The sequence below is a fragment of the Salvelinus sp. IW2-2015 genome, linkage group LG4q.1:29, assembly GCF_002910315.2.
Source record: "Salvelinus sp. IW2-2015 linkage group LG4q.1:29, ASM291031v2, whole genome shotgun sequence".
In the NCBI taxonomy this organism is placed as follows: domain Eukaryota; kingdom Metazoa; phylum Chordata; class Actinopteri; order Salmoniformes; family Salmonidae; genus Salvelinus; species Salvelinus sp. IW2-2015.
This window is the reverse complement of record NC_036842.1, coordinates 56,363,050-56,386,847: the sequence shown is the minus strand read 5'-3', so window position 1 is coordinate 56,386,847 and position 23,798 is coordinate 56,363,050. Positions and strand designations below refer to the sequence as shown.

General features: G+C 39.6%; 1 protein-coding gene across 5 annotated transcripts; it reads left to right on the top strand.

The window, feature by feature from the left end:
* The first annotated feature begins 1,157 nt into the window (after positions 1–1,157).
* Positions 1,158–23,418, top strand: LOC111962206 (uncharacterized). 5 transcript variants are annotated; one of them, XM_070442968.1, is made up of 5 exons: positions 1,158–1,365; positions 12,389–17,196; positions 17,302–17,343; positions 17,377–17,397; positions 19,902–23,418. In XM_070442968.1, exons 2-5 carry the CDS (start codon positions 12,447–12,449, stop codon positions 19,940–19,942), a joined length of 4,854 nt encoding a protein of 1,617 aa, XP_070299069.1. In that variant the 5' UTR covers positions 1,158–1,365; positions 12,389–12,446; the 3' UTR covers positions 19,943–23,418. The 5 variants fall into 5 exon arrangements, with proteins under 5 accessions (XP_070299069.1, XP_023840880.1, XP_070299068.1 ...); XM_023985112.3 differs by lacking the exon at positions 19,902–23,418 and adding an exon at positions 17,624–19,864 and having other exon boundaries at positions 12,389–13,995; positions 14,287–17,196; positions 17,302–17,397; XM_070442967.1 differs by lacking the exon at positions 19,902–23,418 and adding an exon at positions 17,624–19,864.
* Positions 23,419–23,798: the final 380 nt, after the last annotated feature.

The following is a 23,798-nucleotide window of genomic DNA, read 5'->3' as shown; positions in this document are numbered from 1 at the left end:
TGTTTACTGAAAGCTGTAACGTAGTTTAAGACATGCCTTTTACAGTAGCTAGCTAACATTATGATTGCTCATTCTTTTTATTCCAAACTGTTTCGAACAGGGACAAAGTGACAGGAGAGGTCAGCGTAAGGGCTTGCTGCTACAAGTCCATGAGGAAAAATGAGAAACCACACAGTTTGAGTGTAGTGTGAAAAGTCAGCTGTTTGTGACACACTATATGGCGGTTACACAGTCAGAGATGAAGCCTAGTCTTAGACTAAGAAGTTCCTGTCAATGGAGATCTGCATTAAAAGGCATTGCTTAGTCTAGGACTAGGCTTAACCCATGTCTATGAAACCGTTCTTAGTGTAGTATTTGTTAAGTTGTCTTTGTCGTTGAAATATTCAGTCAATAATATTTCTCAAATACCGGAACCTGTGAGTTAAAATATACTTTTTTACAAAGTAATAAAAGCCAAGCTGGTTCATGAAGCATCTGCCTTCCCAGCCTTGGCACACACTTGTTATACAGTTTTCATCCTTACGTCACACACATAGTAACTCCTCTTCATGTTAATGATTCATCCCCTCTGGCATTTAGCCACCATTATCTTTTTGCCTTGCACTAATTTTTAGCTTGGTTTCATATTAGAGCATAGATTCCATTGGTGGCGTAACCATAGCAACAGTAAACATTAGGCCATAACAATGGTACAAAAATAAACAGACATGCAGACTCCCAAGACAGGTGCATGTCTAATGGTGCCTAATGACCTAGACACGCATATAGAGTGCACTTATTCTGCTTACTACTCTAAGATGTCACATTTGTACTGGAAAGTTCCCAATATCTTCCTTGCTGTTTATGTAAGCTCTGTTATGTTGGACGCATTAGATTACATTTAAACAAGGGCATTTACCCTTAATAGAAAAGTTTAAACCTGTCACGCCCTGACATTAGAGATCCTTTTTATTCTCTATTTTGGTTAGGTCAGGGTGTGACTAGGGTGGGCAATCTATGTGTTCTATTTCTTTGTTTGCCGGGTATGGTTCCCAATCAGAGACAACGATAGACAGCTGCCTCAGCTGCCATATACGTAAGGATGAAAACTGTTGAGCGGAAGTGGGCGTTGCTACATTGTGCAAAGGTCTGAATACTAAACGGTGTGGATCATTTACATAAAGAGGAGTGACTATGTATGTTATGCCAGACTGAAGCTGTATATACAGAGATCTCTGAGTCTGGGACCGGCAGTTGCTCCATGGACCATCTCGGTTTGTTACTTTGTAATTAAGTCTGTACTGAACTCACAAGCTCCGGTGTCTGAGATATTATTGAACCAATATTTATTCGACACAACGCGTCCATGCACGATGATGTATACAGGTAAGATGGTCTAGCTAGCTAACATTGAACATGGTTGGTTAACTCCCATCACTATGGCATTGTTGGCACTGTTCATTGTTGTTTAACTAGCTAACGTTAGCTGGCTGGCTCCCTAGCTGATGTTATTATACGTTTCCCAGAGCCGTTTGCTGTTCTAGTTAAAGCCTAATGTTAGCTAGCTAACATTGAACATGGTTGGTTAACTCCCATCACTATGGCATTGTTGGCACTGTTCATTGTTGTTTAACTAGCTAACGTTCGCTGGCTGGCTCGTTGGTTAACGTGATGTGTGTGAACTTACACTTTGTTTACCTAGCTAGCAAGCTATATGTCTTAAGCTAAAGTGTACTGTTAGCTAGCATTATTATTCGTTTCCCAGAGACGTGTGCTGTTCTAGTTAGAGCCTAATGTTAGCTCGCTAACATTGAACATGGTTAGTTAGCTCCCAGCACTGTGGCATTGTTGCCACTGTTTATTGTTTATCTAGCTAACTTTGGCTGGCTGGTTCGTTAACTAACGTGACATGTACAACACATGTTGAATATGGCCGGTGTCAGTAAACGTCTGCAAAAAAGCGTAATGAAATTGTTGCCAGCAGAGCTGGTGAGGGTGTGAATTATGCTGAATGCGTGTAGACAAAGAGCTCTTCACTAGATAGGAAAATATTTTCTCAAAAGTGAGTTTACAAGTTGATCAACTTTCAAAGCAGAATTACTTTCCCATTGTTCCTCAAATGCAGTGTATGGTATACTATTTTGTAGCTCTGAGTCTCTACTTTTATATAATGTAAAAAAACACAATTTCAAATGTTGCTACATAAGACCGAATCCAGGTAGTGAGTCACAAATTATCAAAACTGTCTAAACTGTTTTTCTTTGTTCTTTATGGGGTATTGTGTGTAGATTGATGAAGAAACATATTATTATTTAATAAATTTTTTCATACGCTGTAACCTAACAAAATTTGGAAAAAGTCAAGGGGTCTGAATACTTTCCGAATGCAATGTAGGCCTGCCATCTACTGCCGTTGTGCTCTTGAAGGCACTTAACCCCCCACAAAGTAGAACTGCAATGTCAGTCACATGTGGTCAACCCGCCATGCCACCTGGAAAGCTCCTGGGTGTGCAGGCTTGGCTTTTGATCCAGCCCTGAAAAGCTCAAGTCTTCTTAAAACCTCTCTAGGGTATGGTCCCACCTGACCAACATCCAGTGAGATTGCAGAGCATCAAATTCAAATACAGAAATACTCATTATAAAAATTCAGAAAACAAAACATATTTTACATAGGTTTAAAGATTAACTTCTTGTGAATCCAACCACGGTGTCAGATTWAAAAAAAAAATGCTTTACGGCGAAAGCATACCTTACATTTATTTGAGAACAGCCCAGCAGACAAATCATTACAAACAGTAACCAGCCAAGTAGAAGAGTTACACAAGTCAGAAATAGAGATACAATTAATCCCTTACCTTTGATGATCTTCATATGGTTGCACTCAGAAGACATTCATTTACTCAATAAATGTTCCTTTTGTTCGATAAAGTCTCTTTATATCCAAAAACCTGTGTTTTGTTCGCGTTTTCTTCAGTAATCCACAGGCTCAAACGCAGTCACCACAGGCAGACAAAAAATCCAAATTGTATCCGTAAAGTTCATAGAAACATGTCAAACGATGTTTATATTCAATCCTCAGGTTGTTTTTGGCCTAAATAATCGATAATATTTAAACCGGACAATAACGTCGTCAATATAAAAGGTTAACATGAAAGGCACTCTCTCGGTCGCGCACATGAAAAAGCTCTGACACGGCAGGGTCCACTCATTCAGACTGCTCTTACTCCCTCATTTTTCAGAATACATGCCTGAAACAATTTCTAAAGACTGTTGACATCTAGTGGAAGGCATAGAAACTGCAATTTGAGTCCTAAGTCAATGGATACTGTAATGGCATTGAATAGAAAACTACAAAACCAAAGGAAATCCTACTTCCTGAATGGATTCTTCTCAGATTTTCGCCTGCCAAATAAGTTCTGTTATACTGACAGACACTATTTTAACAGTTTTGGAAACTTTAGAGTTTTCTATCCAAATCTACCAGTTATATACATATCATATATTCTGGGCCCGAGTAGCATGCAGTTTAATTTGGGCATGCTTTTCATCCAAAATTCGAATGCTGCCCCCTACCCTAGAGAAGTTTAAGGTCCTGTTGATCAGCTGATGTTTAGGCTACAATATGGTTAGACCAGGGCTTGAGAATATGAATATGTTCTTTAACCTCTCTAGGGTACGTGAGACGTTAGCGTCCCACCTCTTCAACAGCCAGTGAAAGTGCAGGGCGCCAAATTCAAAACAACAGAAATCACATAATTAAAATTCCTCAAACATACATGTATTTTACACCATTTTAAAGATACACTTGTTGTAAATCCAGCCACAGTGTCCAATTTCAAAAAAGCTTTACAACGAAAGCAAACCAAACGATTATGTTAGGTGAGTGCCTATTCACAGAATAACACAGTCATTTTTCCAGCCAAAGAGAGGATTCACAAAAAGCAGAAATATAGATCAAATGAATCACTAACTTTTGATGATCTTCATCAGATGACACTCATAGGACTTCATGTTACACAATACATGTATGTTTTGTTTGGTAAAGTTCATATTTATATCCAAAAATCTGAGTTTACATTGGCACCTTACGTTCAGAAGTCACAAAACATCCTTTGATTTTGCAGAGAGCCACATCAATTTACAGGAATACTCATAATAAACATTGCTAAAAGATACAAATGTTAGGCATGAAATTTTAGATGCATTTCTCCTTAATGCAACCTCTGTCAATTTCAAAAAAGCTTTACGAAAAAAGCAATGAACTGAGTCGGCGCTCAGAGCCCAATCAAGACACAAATATAGCCGCCATATTATGCAGTCAACAGAAGTCAGAAGTAACAATATAAACATTCACTTACCTTTGATGATCTTCATCAGAATGCACTCCCAGGAATCCTAGTTCCACAATAAATAAATAAATGTTTGTTTTGTTCGGTAATGTCCATCATTTATGTCCAAATTCCTCCATGTTGTTCTAGCGTTCAGTACACTTTCCAAACTCACGACGTGCGGGCAGGTCCAGCGGAAAGTACGGACGAAAAGTTAAGAAAGTTATATTACAGTCCGTAAAAACATGACAAACGAAGTATTGAATCAATCTTTAGGATGTTTTTAACATAATTCTTCAATAATGTTCCAACTGGAGTATTCCTGTGTCCTCAGAATTGCGATGGAACAGAGCTCTCTCTCACGTGAACGCGCATGGTCAGAGCATGGTCACTTCATGGCAGACCTGACTCATTCCTCTTTCCTTCGGCCCCACTAAACAGTAGAGGCATCAGACAAGGTTCTAACGACTGTTGACATCTAGTGGAAGCCTTAGGAAGTGCAACATTACCAATATCCCACTGTATCTTCAATAGGAGCTGAGTTGAAAATCAACCAACCTCAGATTTCTCACTTCCTGGTTGAATTTTTTCTCAGGTTTTTCCCTGCCTGATGAGTTCTGTTATACTCACAGACATCATTCAAACAGTTTTAGAAACTTCAGAGGGGTTTCTCTCCAAATCTACTAATAATATGCATATTCTAGCTTTTATGGCTTTGTATCAGGCCCTTTACTCTGAGCAAGCTTTTCATCCGGACGTGAAAATACTGCCCCCTACCCCAAAGAAGTTAAGTTAAGATCGGAGACAGAGCCAATCATGTAGGAACCAATCCAATGAATCATGTTTATGTATGTTTTTATGTAGCCGTATGTAAGGAACGCCTTTTTAGAGCTCACTTCAGATCGGTACTTTATGCATCTAAGTTTGACTGTGACCTTGTAGAAATATTCGGCCAATAATATTTCTCAGATACCGGAACTTGTGAATTCAAATACTTTATTACAAAGTAACAAGCCGAGCAGTTCCATGGAACAACTGATCTTTTCAGTCTCAGCACTCTCCTTTTATACAGTTTTACACTTACATAACATACATAATCATTTACATAAAGTGGAGTGACTTATACCCTTTAGCCTTGGCCACACTTATCTTTTTGCCTTGGACTCATTTTAGCTTAGTTTCCATTCTCTGATTGGCGTAGATTCTATTGGTGGCATGCACTCCTAATGCAGGTGCGTGTCTAATTGTGCCTATAACTGATTAACTAATGTGCCTGTCCAATGGCCTTCACAAGACCAGGCATGACCCAGAATGACTAGGCCTGTGTTGATCCAGCTCTGCACAATCATATGGATTCTGCTTTCATTCTGCTTACACATGTCTAATGGTTAATTGATTCTGCTTACTACTTCTAAAAAAAAAATCAGTATAGATACTGGAAAATACCCACAACCACTGTCGTGGATATTCATACTGAGAGAGACTGTCATTTCTTCTTTATTTAATATCGATTAATTATTGCTATCGTGAAGCCGTCGACACCACACTCTTGAGTGTGTTGCCGAGAGCTTAACCTTTACAGACAATGCAGAGTTCTTATATAGCTGACACTAAAAATGCTTAGACATGACTGGTTCCACCCCTCCAATGCTTATCAGGAGCACCACAAGCCATCCTGTGGTCATCTGCACCCGGTGCTGTTTCCCAGTTGCAATAATGATTAGACACAATAAGGGTTTTGTTCTATTCCTCCAGGCTATCTCAGTTACAACCACCACATCTTGTCTCTGGAATGTGGTCTTTAGGTTTTATCACCAGGTCAACTGTCAGTTCAAGCCCCAGAGAGCCAACTCAACCCACAGACAGAGATGAGAGAGTACTCATCAAACCTTATTTGACAAATAAACAATATTATAACATTATCTTGTAAATTTGCTCTTACACCTCTCCAGATTGCTGACAATAAAGAGTGATTCATTTAAAATTGACTGAGTTTTATTTATTTTATTTCACCAGGTAGGCCAGTTGAGAACAAGTTCTCATTTACCACTGCGATCTGGCCAAGATAAAGCAAGGCAGTGCGACACAAACAACAACACAGTGTTACACATGGAATAAACAAATGTACAGTCAATAACACAATAGAAAAAAAAAAAAGTGTCCCTGTGTTGAATTTCCACAACAGGTGATCTATGTACAGCAAGTTTGGCCAATTAGGCTATTGTTAGAATATTTTTTTTACGTTGTCGCAATTACATGGCTACTGTTTAAGAGGAATCCCAGCTTTCCAACGGTGTAGATTTATTTAGGCTCTACAGTGCCGGTGGAAAAGCAATAACGACATTAATGCTTAGCTAACTTGCGAGAACTGCTACAAGTTATGTTTTGGATTGGCTATCTAGTTAGTCTGTCGTTATTGTATACCTRCTGCTGAAATGCTGCACTCTCTCCTCAGGCAACCGCCCAATGGCACCCACGCAGCACACACAGACACGCACTGAAGGGTCATTCCAATAATGGCTGATATGTAGCTTTTTAAGTGATTGATTTAAAAGCGTGCCTTCATGAATTACATTAACAAAAATTATATATGACTTTTCATGACCTTACAAACCCTAATTTTACAGTTTGGAACAGCGCATCATGGGCATTGGCTGACGGATTTTCAATATGTGCAATCTCGAACAGCCTACTATCACTCACAGATTCAGACTAGCGGCAAATAAACCTGAAAAGTGGAATCAGGAAATTAATGTCCACTCTCCATTGCTATTCAATGCAGATCCCGTCTTCATTCCGCTTTGATCAACCTGTTTTGTCTATGTGTGAATCTAGGTCAGCCAAAGGCTACTTTTGTTAGTTTTTATAGAAGAACAAATATGCAATTCCAAAAAAAGTTGCCGTGCCAGGATATGGCGCTCTGGCTGAAGTCGAGCACTGCGCAGCACTGTAAATTACTCAGGATAAGTTCATACGTTTTCAAACGATACGTTTCATTTGCAACGTATTTCAAGAAACTGGAAAACATATCAAGCAAGTATTTTTATATTCCACAAGTATTAGCCATTTTGTACAGATAATTATCAGACTCTAGTAACAAATGCTGGTAAACACTCAAATAAAAAATGGATTCAGTAAAAAATAAATAAAAAACAAGTAGGGCACTAGGCCTTTACTAGTCCTGTGTTAGTGGAAATGTATCAATGTTTTTCAGCATCAATGACAGATTTCTTGTTATCTAGGCGCTAGCCAAACTGAAGCATGCTGACGCCTCAACTCCACCATAGTTCTTTGGACAAAACTTATGGGGAAATGAAGCACCAAGGCTTCATAAATGATAAAGGCCATGTTGACTGACATTATCTCTTAGGGAAAAAATTACAAGATCTCCTAAGCCTGTGTTAACCTTCAGACCTTATTTTTGGCGTTTATCCCAATGCCCTATTATTTAATTTAAAAAAACATTTTTTTTGTTGATCCGACACAATGTACCGATGCTCGTTTCAAAGTAACATTGTCACGTGATCAATGACATCCCGAAGCTTCGTTTTGATCACGTGGTTTTTCAAACTGTGGCAAGATCCCACTGATTTCGCTGTGGTTTGGTGCTTTCTTCGATTCAAAGTGGCTTTCAAACATCGATCCTCTAATGGACACTGTATAATGTAGCTAGGATTTTTTTTCATGTAGCGTCACCTGAACTATAGCTGAGCGGGTAGTGTGGTGGAAAATCGTTTTACAAATATAACACTTACAAGAACTGGTGAATTCAATAAAGGCTTTCAATACAAAATATCATAAGCCGTGCTGGTCCGCGGAACAACCAACTTCCCTGAGCACTGGCTCTGCTTTTATACACATACAGCATATGAGTCCATCCCACATGCAAATGAGGTTACTTCCCTCAGTCCATCTGCCACCATTATCTTTTAGTTTAAGCTACCTGTTTGTTTACGCCCAATAACGCCCATATCTGCTTTCGGTTAGGTTATAATGGTGGCGGGACCCTTTCATGTCCTAAAAATAATATATGTCCAGCTGTCCTATGGGYCTATGTCTTTGGCCTTTGTACTTATGTTTAGCTTGGTGTGCTCTTTGGTATGTTGCCCTTATTAGGACTAGTAGATTGTGTGTCCCTCTGACATTGGTATGTCCAGCTTATCCTAAGCACTTATGGCCTTGGCCATTATACTTATGTTTGTTCCGYTCCATCTAATCTTTGGTATGCTGCCCTTTCCAGAATAGCAAATGCACTTAAGTGTCGCCTTCTCCTCCTGTGGTCTGATGTACACATGTCCTTGCTACTTTTAGTATTACATCTGTCCCTATATGTATCATTAACTCCCACAGTAGTCAGGAGCTGTGTTCAAATGTCCATAATAACATACTGTATATACTACATACTATTAGTTAATTTTAGTATACTGTAAACAAACAGTATTGTTTCAGTTGAGCATACTAGCGCTTCGTCTGTCTACCGGAAGTTGATGCTGTTGCTATGCAACCTCTTGCTAGCTTGTTAGCATAACAAATGACGAGACATTTTACAATTTTGGGTGTGTTCGAATCTGAAGTGCCAGAGAGCGCTCAGAGTGCATTCATAAATTCAGAGCTTTGTYAGATTGTCCATTCGTAGGGTTGATCCGAGCATTCTGACCTTAGCTTGAGTGCTTGATTGCCATTGTAACTGGCTAATGTTGGCTAGATACTTCCATACACAAATGTGAGAACACCTCACTCTGACCATTTTACTCGCCCTAGCAGAGCTGGTTAAGCTGTTTTCATGCTATCTAGAGCATTGGTGACTGTAATTGTGTTGCTGGCAACAATTTAATCATGCCTTTTTTTTGTGACGTTTACTGACACCGGCCATATTCAACATTGTTGAAGGTGTTGAGCGTTTGTAAATTCATCAGTTATTCTGTGTTCTGGCACACTCAGACGAGAGTGCTCTGAAATCTGAGTAGATAGCCAGAATTAACAATGTCCATTGAGACCGCACAACAACTATACCGCTTAGCTAAGAATGACGTGAATAAATAAGTCTAAACATTGGGTAGTTAGTTAATATACTCCCTGGCAAGTTCAATGCATTAGTAGCCAACTAACCTTAGGTAACTAGCTAACATACCGGTACATACTGCTGTAATGCTATGCGGTTCGTAAGGATGGTGTAGCTAACAAATTGTCAGGCAACAACATAAAGTGTAACTTAACTTATTTGAAAAGTAATTTACTTTATTACATTGCTCAACATTTTAACATTTGTCATAATTAGTTAAAGCAATGAATTTGTATCCTCTCTTGTCGAAATCGGCTGCATATTTTCTGCCGTTGTCTTCAAATCTGAAAACGCCAAGCCACGGCCATTTTCTGAATTGCGTTATGGGCCCTAAAAGCACGGCAATAGTGTCCACTGCTTGTATATTTTGTATTTTGACACATTTAGTACGACATCCCAGAACTTTTGGCATATAAACTATATCCAAACTATGACCAAATAAGCATACTACATACTCAATTTACATTTCAAATAGTGAGGTTAGTTTGAGTATTCGAACACAGCTAGGTACTCAGGGACCAGAACTAGGGAACAGGGTCGAATCCTGGCGACGGCATATTATTTAGAAAATCGTTTTGTTAAACCACACTTCCTGCGCATTGTTGTTCAAACAATTTAGTTTTATTTAGTCAAGTACAAGTTTCTGTCTTAAGCATCCTAAATAATGACATAGATTCACAGTGGAAGGTGTGAACTTGTTTGGTAACTGATAGTAGGCTACTAAGTAAGACCCGCGACTAGCTGCCGTGCCATGGAGATTTGATGAATATTGTGTAACAAAAACTTCTATATGAACATCACACTGCTTTTCATTGCTGACCAGCACATGTCACAAATGTGCAKTGTGTTAAAAGCTCACAGTAATAAACCGTTTTTTGGCAGAATTTGGTAAAAGACCCAAAGGCTTCAGAAAGCCTCGGTTTCCCATCACCATGTCTGGATGAACCAGATAACTAATTTCTGTGTTTTAGGACTACAAGCTGGAGAGCTCTGAAGCGGGCAAGTTTAGATGTTTACATGTGTGATTTACAGATGAGTGTAGGGCACAAGATGTGACTGACATTTGTTTTATTTTTTATATCTGAATTAGGCCCACAGAATTATACCTACGGAGGAGCGGCTTCTATGGAGGAACTTTAGTTGGCTTAACGCTGGACTAAAGCTAGCTAGCTAACAAGCTTGTGTGTGCAGAGCAGTACCAGAATGAACCTTTTTTGTTTTGTTAATACATCTAATGTGAAACGAGAACTATAATAACCTGAACTAGCATAGAAAAAGTTAATCCATTCATAAATAATTTAAACTCTCTCTTCTGAATCACGCTTGTAACATCAGTACTGTTGCTTATGCTTCGGGAGGGGCAGGTAGCCTACGCGCGCGCACACTCACAGGCAAAGATTTTCAGCAAACGGGCAGACACTGGAATACGTTTCTGATGACAGAGTGCATAGTTGCGTTTTTTGTGGGACTTAATAAAAAAATATATATTAAAAAATATATTTGCAGGCTAACAATAAAATATAATTCCTAATGTGATTAGTAACCTAGGCATATGACAAGATTCGGTAACAGAAGTCACTGCAGCCTAAAGTAAATAAATATGAATTTTCCAAAATGGTATAATTAATCCTGTCTATACATTAAATAATAGAAAATATTTCACCAGAGAATATTACTTAGCCACAGAGGATCATTAGCTTCTGTTAAAAAAATAAATAAAAAAATGTGCGGTGGATTGTTTCAAATTACAAGTGTGTAGGCCTATATGCCTAGTTGGGAAGCTGGCAATCTGGGCAGCGTGCGTGGCCTAGATGCGGCTGTCAGTGAAAAGCAATACAGCTAAAATATGTGTACCGATAATGTCTTGAGTATAAGATATTGGCACATCTCTCCAGAATGTGCTCAGCTCTGAGCTGTCTCAGATGCTGAGCATCTTGCGCATTCGTTGTGTTAATTGTTTGCCCTTTGATTTGTAATTATAATTTTTTTGTCATTGATGTGTTTGGAGCACTCCATGTGAGCAATGAGCATGTGTCTGGTTTCTCTGTCTCCTTAATGTTGACAGAGTGCACGTGCCTGAGAATTAGGCTAACTGGCCTGCTGTTAGGTTCTGAACAAAATGAGTAAACTCAAACGGATGACTAGATAAAGCTCAAACCATGTTTATTCAGCCACTGGGTCATACAGCTGCAAAGACAACATACAATTGAAGTCAGAAGTTTACATACACCTTAGCCAAATACATTTAAACTCCGTTTTCACAATTCCTGACATTTAATCCTCGTATAAATTCCCTGTCTTAGGTCTTTTAGGATCACCACTTTATTTTAAGAATGTGAAATGTCAGAATATAGTAGAGASAATGATTTACCCCACTGGTAAAACATATCAGCTAGTGTTGTGTAATATTGACTCAGAAATATTACACCTTTACTGGAACTTGTAAATTCACTTAAGACTTTATTACAAAGTAGCAAAGTCGTGCTATTCCATGGAACCTACTTTCTCAGCACAGAGCTTTGCCTTTATAGCATTACATCCTTACATAAAGCATTATGGGTACTCCCCATATGCAAATGAAATGACTCCCCTTGTCCTTTCGCCACCATTATCTTTCAGTCCCAGTTCTTGCTTGTTCACGCCCACATCTGCTTTGAGTTCAATTATAATGGGGGCAGGACACTTTATGTAATACAAAAAAAATGACATTTATTGTATACATATGTTTCACGTATTGGTCATTTTGTTACCATCCTGTCTCCATGTTCACCTGACATTAGTATGTCCAGATGTAACAAATGTAGTCATGTACATTAGCTAATGTAATCATTGGCATGATCTCTTCTCAGAAATAGCAAATGCAATTAGTGGCATCGAATTATCTCCCACACTAGCCTATCTGTCATAGGGCTTTGTAGTACCAGATTGCTATACTTTAAATCTAGATTTTTTTTATACAGGCTACGTTGGTTACTGTGTTGCGCTAATCCCCTGTTTATCATGTTTTTTTTTCATTTCAGAAATGGTTTCATTCTGAAATACCACTAGGCAGTAGGCGAATCTGAGGAGACAAGGAGAATGCAGACCTGTACCTGGACCCAAAGTGGACTGAATCGATCCGTCGCTGGACAATCCTCAAGTCCCCAAGTTACCAGTGGTCAGATGAGTGAGATTCCAAGCAGCTATTCTCGTCAATATGGGCCAGTCAGACCAGCTGTCCTGTATATAGAAGGTGGTCAATGCCTACCACACAGCGGACAAGTAACCAGTGGAGGTTACTGGAGTGGACCGACCCTGAATCAACAGGCTTCAATGGTTTACATAAACTCATCTCAGCATTCACCCACCAGAGAGCAAGTTCTAATGGGTACTAGTCCCCTTTTGACATCACTCTGGACTAACAATGCAGCGGCTGCTCAATCAACTGGTGTTACATCACAAAGTGGAAACAATCACACCTTGCCCGGAAGGGTTAACAGTGCAGCTCAACCCACTTTCCAGCAGGGACAGGGGTTTTTGGGTGTTAAAAATAACAATCCACAGAGGCTCGTAAAGGATGGTCAGGGTGCAACCATTCACTGCCCCCCTCATATTAATGCACCACTGAATACAAATGTTATGTATCATCTAAGCCCAGTGAGTGGCAGTCAGCAGCTTGTACTTGGCAGACAAGAGGGGGCCTCCAGTGGTACCTCTGCTTCTCTTGCAATGGGTAGGAGCCCCAACCATGTAAATCCTAAATTGACTGTAGTGAGTGGGCAGGATTCAAGAAGGATAGCAGTTCAAGCTCCTCATCAGGGAAACCCACAAACACCAAACTCTTTGAAAAGTGCACAGGAGACAACATATAACCAACTGTTGTATTTACTTCAAAATCAGAACAATGACAGCAGGACTGAGATGAACAGGGTTCAACATGGAGCACCTGTCCACACTGGCTCATCAAAACACAGTCAAATGTATCCCTCTCAACTTCTCACTGGCAGCAACAACCAGGTCAATGTACCAAATGCTGCAGTGGGGCAGTCAATGCCAATGCATAATATTAGCCAGAATCCTCAGTACAATGTTATGTATAACCCTCCTTATAATAATTCTCCAAGACATGTCCCCAACTGCCCTAAAAGCCTTCCCATTCCACCACAACAGAACAGACTCCCATCTTATTGTGCAAATAATAACAGTCAGGCAGGGCCCATTGGAAGTAATGCACACCATGCCTCTCATCCTAGGTTCCATATCCAAGGCACAGGCCCTACCCTACATTACAAACCAGACTGCACCAATGTTCTGGTATCCAACACTGGACCATCTTCATCTGTGCCAAACTATAGTATACAGTCCTCAGTCCAGCACAACCGTGAGAGCGCGCCTCCACCATACCCAGTCCAGCACAAGCGTAAGTCCGCGCCTCCACCATACCCAGGCCAGCACTCCCATGGACCCGTGCTGAACAAGACAGAACGTGTGGTTGTGGAAGGAGCGCATTTTCTGCAACACATGCCTAACCAAGGCGCAGCCCCTACCCTACATTACAAGCCAAAAAACAATTCTGTTCAGTTATCTAACACTGGACCATCTTCATCTGTGCCAAACCATGGTATGCTGTCTTCAGGCCAGCGAAACTGTGAGTCTGTGACTCTGTCACACCCCATAAGACAGGGCTATTACATAACAGTAACAGAGGACGAAAGTGGAAATGGATTTAGAACAGAAAATTGTATTTTCATAGGAGATAAACATAATGAAAGTGCTCTGGTCCCGCAAGGATCATCTGCAAGTAATGCCCCCTCTGTTCTTATGGCACAGAAGGCCGTTGCAGTTGTACAACCACTATTGCAGTGTATGCAGACAAACACGCCTCTAAATGTGGCTGATAAAATCTCCTTGACCACCCAAGCTATGTCTTTCTTAACAGGTGTCGAAAATGTGAGCAACCCTGGGGAACAATCTTGTGTCCAATGTCCATCACGAGCCCAAACAACCCTTACTCTATCTGCTTCTTTGACAAATGAATCTGAACAAGAGGTCCCCAGGATCAGACTAGAATCAGGGGCTGATAAAACATTGACTCAGGGTTCAGAAACTTCTGATGTTGAAATGACCGATACATATTCATGTTTTAAGTCTCAACGGTCATTATCAAACGGGTTACGTGCAGAGAAATCTGATTCTCAACAATTATCTAATGTGGAATGTCAAGCCACTCAGAGAAAAGAGTTAGCTGACACAGAAATGACCACTCATGTGCATGTTAACCAATTGAGTGAGGAAACGAATGAAAAAGTCGATTCCGATGAGGACATTTTTGAATTGTCCTCCATTCCTGTAATCAAGTGGACCCTTGGTAAATTGAAGGAGTTGGTAGATACTGTGCAAAGTCAAAAATGCACTGCCACACCAGTTGAAAGCAAAATATTAAGCCTCTATTGGGATGGAGATGGGCCAAAGCTTATGGATGCTGCAAGATCTGGTATGTTACAAAATATAATGCAAGAGGTTAGATCTGTGTGTGGCGACGATGACGATATGTCATCACAGTCTGTCATATTTTCACAAGCCAGGCGCAAAAACTGGGGTCAAGTTGAAGAGAAATGTGCCATTCTTAAACATGATTCTGTTCACCCCGAGTTCCCGGCGCAAGAGTCATCATGGTTGAACACAAATAAGCAGCTTGATGACATAGACAAGGAGTTTGGATTCCCATGGTCACTAAGATATGACCAAAAGACTCTTCAAAGAGGAGATGAACAACCAAAACTGATTTTACCCGAAAATGAAAAATCTGCAGACTCTGCCAATGAAATGCAGACTGAGGTGACTCAGGCGAAGAGACCAACACCCTCTGATTCTGATGYTAAAGAAATTCAAGGGTCAGGTTTGGCACACAGTTCCACCCAGACCCTCTCACTGGTTAAGAGAGAAAAAGCAGGTATMATTTTTAGTGACCCATTTTCTTCCCTGGAGATCAACGTGCTGACACCAGAAGAAGCTTTGCAGTTTTTCAGTGGGCAGCTACTACAAGATGAAGTGAAYGAAGACCTGTTGGAATTGCCAATGGAAATGGATGCGGAGCAGATTGAGTTGAAAGATTACTCAGTGGAGGATAAATCATCTGAGAGGGTAGATGTGAAGTTGACTGATTTAAAACTCGAAAACAAAGGGGATGTCCAATCAGAAGATTACTGTTGCCTCTCTCGTTGGATGGCAGTGTTCAGTGGGTCCACCAATTCTTCGTCCTGCAAATGCCAATACAAGACTAAATTGGGTTCAGCAAAGGCCACTGTGAATGCGACGGCGTTGGTTGAGGTAACATTGTCTGTTGAACCCAGCACAACAAAAGCAGAACAAAGGAAATGCGTRTATTTGTGTAAATCAAATGGCACAGCAGAAGAAAAGAGTGAAGAGAATCCTGTAAAATATGTGAATCCTCAATCTTGGAAATCTACAGGCATTGAAGAATGCCAAACAATTGTCTTGTCTGATAGCAAATCTGAGACTGCTCGCATATACACACATGGGGTGAAGAGCTTGCCTTTGTCAAAAGCCCCAGCACTGCAACTCCCCATCAACCACACAAATTTTGTTGAAATTGAAGAGGTCTTCTCGCGTTATGAAGACTTAATCAAAGTAGCCACCCCAATATCGGAGCTAGTTTGGGACAATGTACAGCCAAAGCAGAAACTACCAGGTCCGTTCCAGAAACATATGGAATGTGTACAAGAACTTGGTGTCATTTTGGAAGAAGGAAACTCTAGAGGTGGTGAAGTCGTTCCTACAGTTCCCATTCCTACTTCTAATCTGCAACCCCAACCAACAGACAAAATCGGTTTCCTGACATCACTTTCCTTGGCACAAAGATGTCACAAACATCTCTCTCCTAAAACAAATCGTAGCTACAAGGTTAAACAAAAAGTGGTTGGACTCCAGAGAAGATGTGTTGAAAGTCCTCATTCAAATTTGCCTGTCCCAAGAAAGCAAAGGAAAATGAGGGATGGATTAGGTCCCTCCTTTCAACTTGTTCCTGAGGTCAACTTGACTGATGATGATGATGATGATTTTGAGCCCCCCAGTACAACTACTTCTAAATCTTTGGAAGAAGAGAAACATTCAAAAGGTAGCAATCTCCAGAAGCCAACAGAACATGGAATTGGGAACAACATTTGGAGGGATGGCACAGTAAGTCTAGCCTTGTTTGGTTCCGCGCTCCAGAGGAAAAATGGGACTTCAGCAACTAACCAACGCAAGGACCATAATACTTCTCGAGCCAGACCTTTTGCAGACAATTCTCCAGCACCTCCTATAACCCTCAGTGTGATTGTCAACTCCTGGACAACAGAGCCCTCGGAGACCAGTCCTCCAGTGGAAAGCCCAAACAAACAATGGATCTTAAACGAGTGGAATAATAGTTTTATCCCGACAAAGACAAAGTCCAGGGGCAAAGTGCCAAGACTACAAAACAGAAGAGGCTTTGCGCCAAAGATTATTTGTGCTGAAATGGCCAAAAAGATTGTTGCCCTCACCAACACAGATAGAGGTGCATTATCCTCTGAAAGGCGAGCCACACCAGAAAGAACTGTAAAGGCCAAGCAGACTTTGCGGCGCATTGAAAAAGAGAGAATCTTAAGCGGCCTGAAACTCGGATTGAAGAAATCTAGGATTGAGGCAGTGCCATCCGGTATCCCTGATATAGTGGAAAAAGGTAAATCTGAGATCGGAAACCCTGCTCCTTTGCCTCATGAGAACAGTCTTGTGTTTAGTGTGTTGCCGGAGTCGTTCAACTTCAAAGAAATCATGGACCCTCCGACACAGACAGGTTCAATGAATGGTAAGTAATACCAACACAGATATGCTTGCTCTTACTCCAGTTAATGTTACCTGTAATTAGACATTTATTCCTGCTCTTTTCACATTGAAACACTTTTTCCATCAGACATGGCTGGTACGGTTGCTGCGAAGGCTGAGAGTCCTAAGATAATAGTCCAAAAATCCCTTGAGAGTCCTAAGACGATAGTCCAAAAATCCCAAGGTAATAAAGCATGCTGTCTATTCAACCATGTGTTGAAAATGTACTGTATGTATTGTGGCCGCTGCCTACACTGCATTTTCCATATCTTTGTAAGGAAAGCATTTCTTGTATCTATTCAGTTTGTTCTCTATCTCCATTTATTCCTTTCTGTCAAATATGAGGATGTAGGTTTTTGTTTTATTTGTTGTAACATTTATTGTAACGAATGAATTATTACTCCATTTAGGTGTATGGTCTGTTGACATTCAGAAGATATATTGTCCTCTCACCTCTTTGACCACTAAAGTTCCCAAGTCTTCCTCCACCGCCTTCCAGAAGTTTCAGAAGAAATTCAAGCAGAAGAAGTAGGCCTGGCAGCGAACCCACGACAAATTGTATTGCTTCCAGTTATGGACTGGGGGAGTGGAGTGAGGACTGTCGCATGACAATCTGATTCTTGTAACTTGTTTCCCATGGAAATATATGTACAATTTTTGTTTTTAATGACAAATGTTCATAACCAATGTATATTCTTTGGGAATGCAGAAATTGACCTCATTGTGGTAAGGTTGGGCAGCTCATAATACAGTTATTATTTACTGTAGTTAGCGTTTACATTCTTAAGTGACTGAGAATTTATCTGACAGTGTCCTCTCTACCTCAGGCCTGACAGGTGTTGGTTCCACTTTTCTTGGCTCCGTTATTTACTTAACAAATAAGGAACACTCAATGTGCACTTATAAATCAGAACAATTTTAATCAAAATACAGCTGTAGACAGAAGTCAAAGATCAAACAACCCACATACAACTGATGAAATTAACATGAGTTCTGCCAAATAGGAAAAGTCCAAGTTGCTTTTAATATGCTTGCAGTCAACTCCTAGTGTTGTAAATGCCTACGTCATTACCTTCTACTCATGAGACCAAGCCCATGCATACACAGCTATACAAACAATAGTTCCAGTGTTATCTAAAGGCTCAGGAGTAAATGTCCACTCCCCAAGTTGATTTATGGTGGTATGTCTGACTAGTCTCTTATCTCTTTCACTTCCATGCAGGGTTCTGTGTCTATGAATCTCTTTTAGCCTTGAGGCGCTTTCTCACAGACACCCTGTTTTGACTGCAATAACTCACACATCTCTCAGACCGTTTCTTATAAGAAGCAGAGACTAGAAAAGAACTGTGGAACAATATTACACCTTATAATGCATATATATTGTTCATCTGTAGTCTAGGACCCTATAAATGTAAGGGGGATGGGTCTTATAACCCTTCCCCTTCTATTAATACAACATAAGCATAACCAATTATTATAATACATCAAACATTTGGTGCAGCCCCTATCATGACCCCAAATTGACCCCATCACAGGCAACATTGCGAAACTTCATCTAATTTAAAAACCCTAACTAAAGTTTTGTGTGTCATTGGATGGCTGTATTTTAATGTTTATTTTCTTGTCAGGGTTGTATCTGACATTTTTGGGGGGTAAACAGTATTTTATGCAAACCTCATGTTTACTATATTGAATGTATCACAGAATGTGAACTATGCAAAATTGACTGCGGTTTGTATGAATTTGTAAGATATCATTCTGCCCACCTCTACTGTTCCCTTTTACAATCTTATAACAAGTGGGTACCTTATCAATAGTTATTTTTCTGGAGTTTAAATCGATTCTGTTTGTTGACACGGGGTGAACAGTATTGTATGATTAGAGATACTAAGCCAGCTGAAACAAGGTTGCTTTGCAGTATTCTGGATGCATATAGCAGGAAACCTGTATGTGTGTAGTAACCACTGACCTGGTGCATTTACATTATATTTTCATATGTTTGTTCTACCTAGTGTTATTTCTTTGTTGGTGTATGTTATTTGTTTCTAAATATTTTTGTACACTTAAAATATATTGTCAGCAGCATCCTTCACTTGGCTCTTGTTGATTTTATAGCGGACTGTGAAGGATGGTTTTGTTCTCCTTTTTAATAAAAATGTATGCCTTATGTAAATAGGACATGTTAATCACAAACATAGTGTGTTGCTAACCCAGCTATTATAGTGTTGCACAAACATAGCGGGAATGCAGTAAAGCTGTTGCTAATCTAGGGTGTCGATTGTGCAAAGCACAAGGTTGAGACAAGATGAAAAAATGCTGAATAACAAGAAAACAGGAACTGAGGAATGTATAGCAACCGACAACTGAGCTCAATCTTCACAACAACATTTTCGGACATCTGGATCCTGAGTGCTGTGGGGCTGGGACCAGCCTGGGCACCACCGATAGGCTAGCAAGTTTAAAMCACGCTGAGCCTCTACTACAGGCCAACTCTGAAGTTGGAACTACCTCTGTYYCAGTATRAAAGAAGATGTCTGTACTATTCTAGTCAGTTCTCTGCTTTACCCTGCGTGGTGATACAGTGAACCCGTATATACGAAAATTGCATTTACCATTTATCGCTTGTATTAAATAAAAATACTTAAAGTATATTCGGTGACTCTGAATCACATTTTATCCTGATACCAGATTCGATTGACGCAACCCTTTACATGGTGACTCCGACGTGATCTGGTTGAAGAACTACGCTGGAAACTGTCCGGCCGATTGGGCATTGCTGTCGTCGGACAGTGTGTCTCACAAACTAGACCGGTCAACTAAAAAAGGTAAGCAGACACCTATTGTGAATAACTAAAGTTCTGCACATTGGCATTATCCAAATGTATTTTGTGAGATACMTSWWWSAKGTAAGTAACCACATTTTATTAGTTTATATTGGTAAATGATCATAAGGAATACATAGTGGTGAATGCAATTTTGACTGGCCAGGTATTCTATGATATAACGAACGAATGTGATRTACTCGGTGAGACGCCAAGTGTGTATGATTTAGGGTGAGACGCCCAAGTGTGAGTGTGGGTGATGACTTATATAACAGCGAATGATGTGTACTWGGTGAGATGCCAAGTTTGTATGTGGTAGGTTGAAGCTTACTGGTATAAATGAAGATTTAGAGATGCTCAAATTGTGTGAAAGAAGTACACTTGATATTTCAGTTGGAGCTGGTATCAGTTTGAATGATTTAAAAGGTCGGGGGCCTGCAGATGAGACGTCTGCATTATATGAAGTAGAATTGCCGCAAAATTGTAGTACATTAGATATTTCAGTTGGAGCTGGTATCGGTGAGATTGATTATAAAAGGTCGCGGACCTACGGATGAGACGTCTGTAACAGAGTTATATCATTGAATATTGAGGAGGTGTGCATGAAATACGGGAAAAGTGATACAGTAAAGTACGTTAAGATTGGCCCTGAATGTATACAATTTATACACTCCCTATTGTGTGTGACTGATTAATTTGAATATATATTTGATAAAATTTCTTATATAAAGGATTGTTATTTCCATTTAGAAATAAGTACTATAGTTGAGGAGTTAATTAAAGAGAGCAACAGTGTGAATGTATATCCCTATGTATATCATAAGGTGAATGCACCAATTTGTAAGTCGCTCTGGATAAGAGCGTCTGCTAAATGACTTAAATGTAAATGTAAATATATGTAAACGCATATCCTGATTTGAACTGTACTAATCTATTAGAACATTTGATAAAATTACCAAACCTGTATATTCAACATTTGACAATAATTACCAAATCCGTATATTTAACCACAACGTTGAATTTAGCATTGGGTATTGTGGGAAATTGACTTTTTAATTTGATTGATGAGTATTAAGTAAGGTACATATTAGATACGGGGGACGTGATACAATTTGTACATTCCCCACTGGGTGTGGCCGTGATTGACGGGTGGATTACCTTATTCTCCCGTGTACAGTTAAATAATTACTGTTTCAGAGATATAAGWATATTAATAAAAATAATAGAAAAATTAGTTGAGCCCAATCTTAAGCCTTAAAAATATATTCCTATTTAAACATACTCCAGGAGATAAATAAAAACCCTACCATGGAGCACCAAAATGTTGAAAAAGTGTTGAAGACATTGAAATCCACCTTAGAAATAAATGGCGGATTCCCAAAGTGGTGAGTCAGGCGCAGAGAGCAGGGTAGTTCAAAAAGGATGTGGATTTAATATTCCAAAATACCAGAGAGACGGTCACGCCACACACAAGGGCGCGTAAAGTCCCAGTCCAAACAAACAGGACTAAACAGAATAGGAACAGACACCACAAGAATKAACGAAACACCACAAACAGAAAAACAAGCCCGCACAAAAGTCGGCGGGCCAACTGGGTTTAAATAGCCCACAATCAAACCTAAACACAAAACAGGTGCAACAAATCAGACACAACTAAATGAAACAGAAAAGRGGATCGGTGGCAGCTAGTAGGCCGGCGACGACGACCGCCGAGCGCCGCCCGAACGGGAAGAGGCACGATCTTCGGCGGGATTCGTGACATACAGAGAATGGATAGAGGAGGGCAGCATTGCCGCGCCCACTGGTCTCCCAGTCGACGGGGAGCCTGGTAGAATACTGGAGACTCTGAAACGTAAAACATATAAATCCAGTTCCGAGTGGAAACAAGAGGGAGAGATACGGTTAGTTAGTGTTTGTTTAGGATATAAACTGAACGTTTTAATAGCTTGTTTAGGTTAAATTGAAAGACTAATCCATTCTAAATAATAGCGGGGCGATTTCGATGGAATGCGTTGTCTTGACTAAATGGTCCGCTGGAACAACGTATTGGGAATGGAGTCGTATTTAAAATACTGAATCATAGGAGAGTCATTTACCTAAATCTAAGGAATTCTAAATAATAACGAAGAGACAATTACGATAGAGTTGTGCCCATCGGAATGTTATTATTCTTATGGATTGACTGACATGCGATATAAATTTAGCGAGGTACATGGTGTTTTAAAAGTTGGAGTAGAGAAAGTTGGAAAGCGTGCGATAGATTTAAAACGGAGCTCGGTTTGAGTAGAGGGTAAATTGCAGGAGGCAGGTTTGGTTGTTGCTAACTAACGTTGTGATATCATTGAGTWMTAACGTAAAACTGTGTCATAAAGTAGAATACACCATAACAGTACTCAAATTGATTTGACAGTTGTTCGGGTACAGCCGGTGGAGCTGATTTTATGTTAAAGGGACAGTGCACGTTTATCACAGTTATGTGTGTCTAATGGCAGGGTATTCCTATCAAGCATTTTGGGGAGTCTGTTTGAAGAGAGACTGAATGGGTTTTAGATATAACCATTAAGGAAATTTAAAACTAATGATTTGAGGGAGTACAATATAATTATTTTATAAGTTTTTAGGTTTTCTTTGTAGTAAACGTTTGGGTTTGAGGGGATTTCCATGTTTCCCAGCGAAAATATATCTTAAAGGGATACACTCACATATGGAATATTAGAAGTTTTGTTTTCTGAGTTTCCACTAAATACGTTAATTTTTTAGATAACGGGTTCTTTATTTTGTCTAATATAGTAAGGAACACTTCTTTGAAGTGGTGGTATGACTTATCATAACTTTCCATTGTGGTCTGATCAGCCACATTGGAAAGCCATTTGGATGGAGAATCTAAGGTCATTGGTAATACTGAGTTTAATTAATTTAATACAACAAGGCGGTGAAATTGATATTATAGTGTATTATATTTTCTTAGATGAATACGGTGGGAAAATGAGTTGGGATACGTAAAAAAAAAAAAAAAGGTAGACTCGTGTTAAGTATTTAGAACATATTTTAAGCCAACAGGGCAGGAAAAAAGATGAAGGTAGAAAAATAGTGATTTTATAAGCATTGAATTTAATTATGAAAAGAAAAATGTTGCAGTTCTTAGGGATGGTAAATTAATGTAGATAATGGATCCCATACTATGCAACATATATTCAATTATTGATGAGACTGATTTAAGATTAACCCAGGTTATTGTTAGATAAAATACAGTGGACTTGGAGAGATTTCATTAGTACAGAAAACATATGCTATGTTTAGCAGTATTTTGGCTTTATCAATTAATGTGGAGATTTGTATTTAAATAGTAGAAAGATGACAAGGATATATGACATCTGTGGTGATTCAGGATTATTGATAGGATTGAGATAACCTTATTTAACCTATGTAAGGACTTTAAGAAATTGCCACCATAGACATGTTTTTCTAAATTCCATGAGTTTAGATAAAGCCAAACAGTGAGACACTTAGTTAATGTTTGGAAACAACACATAGTTGTTACTGGCTGTTATGAGATAGAGCTACAGACAGATAGGGGAAAGGGCAGACAGAGGGGCCCTCCCCGCACTGCTGAGACCTTGAAGGTAGCATTGACTAGGGCCTGTGAAATGAGAAAGGTTACTGTCTACATAGACTAGCATATATACAGTGGGGAGAACAAGTATTTGATACACTGCCGATTTTGCAGGTTTTCCTACTTACAAAGCATGTAGAGGTCTGTAAT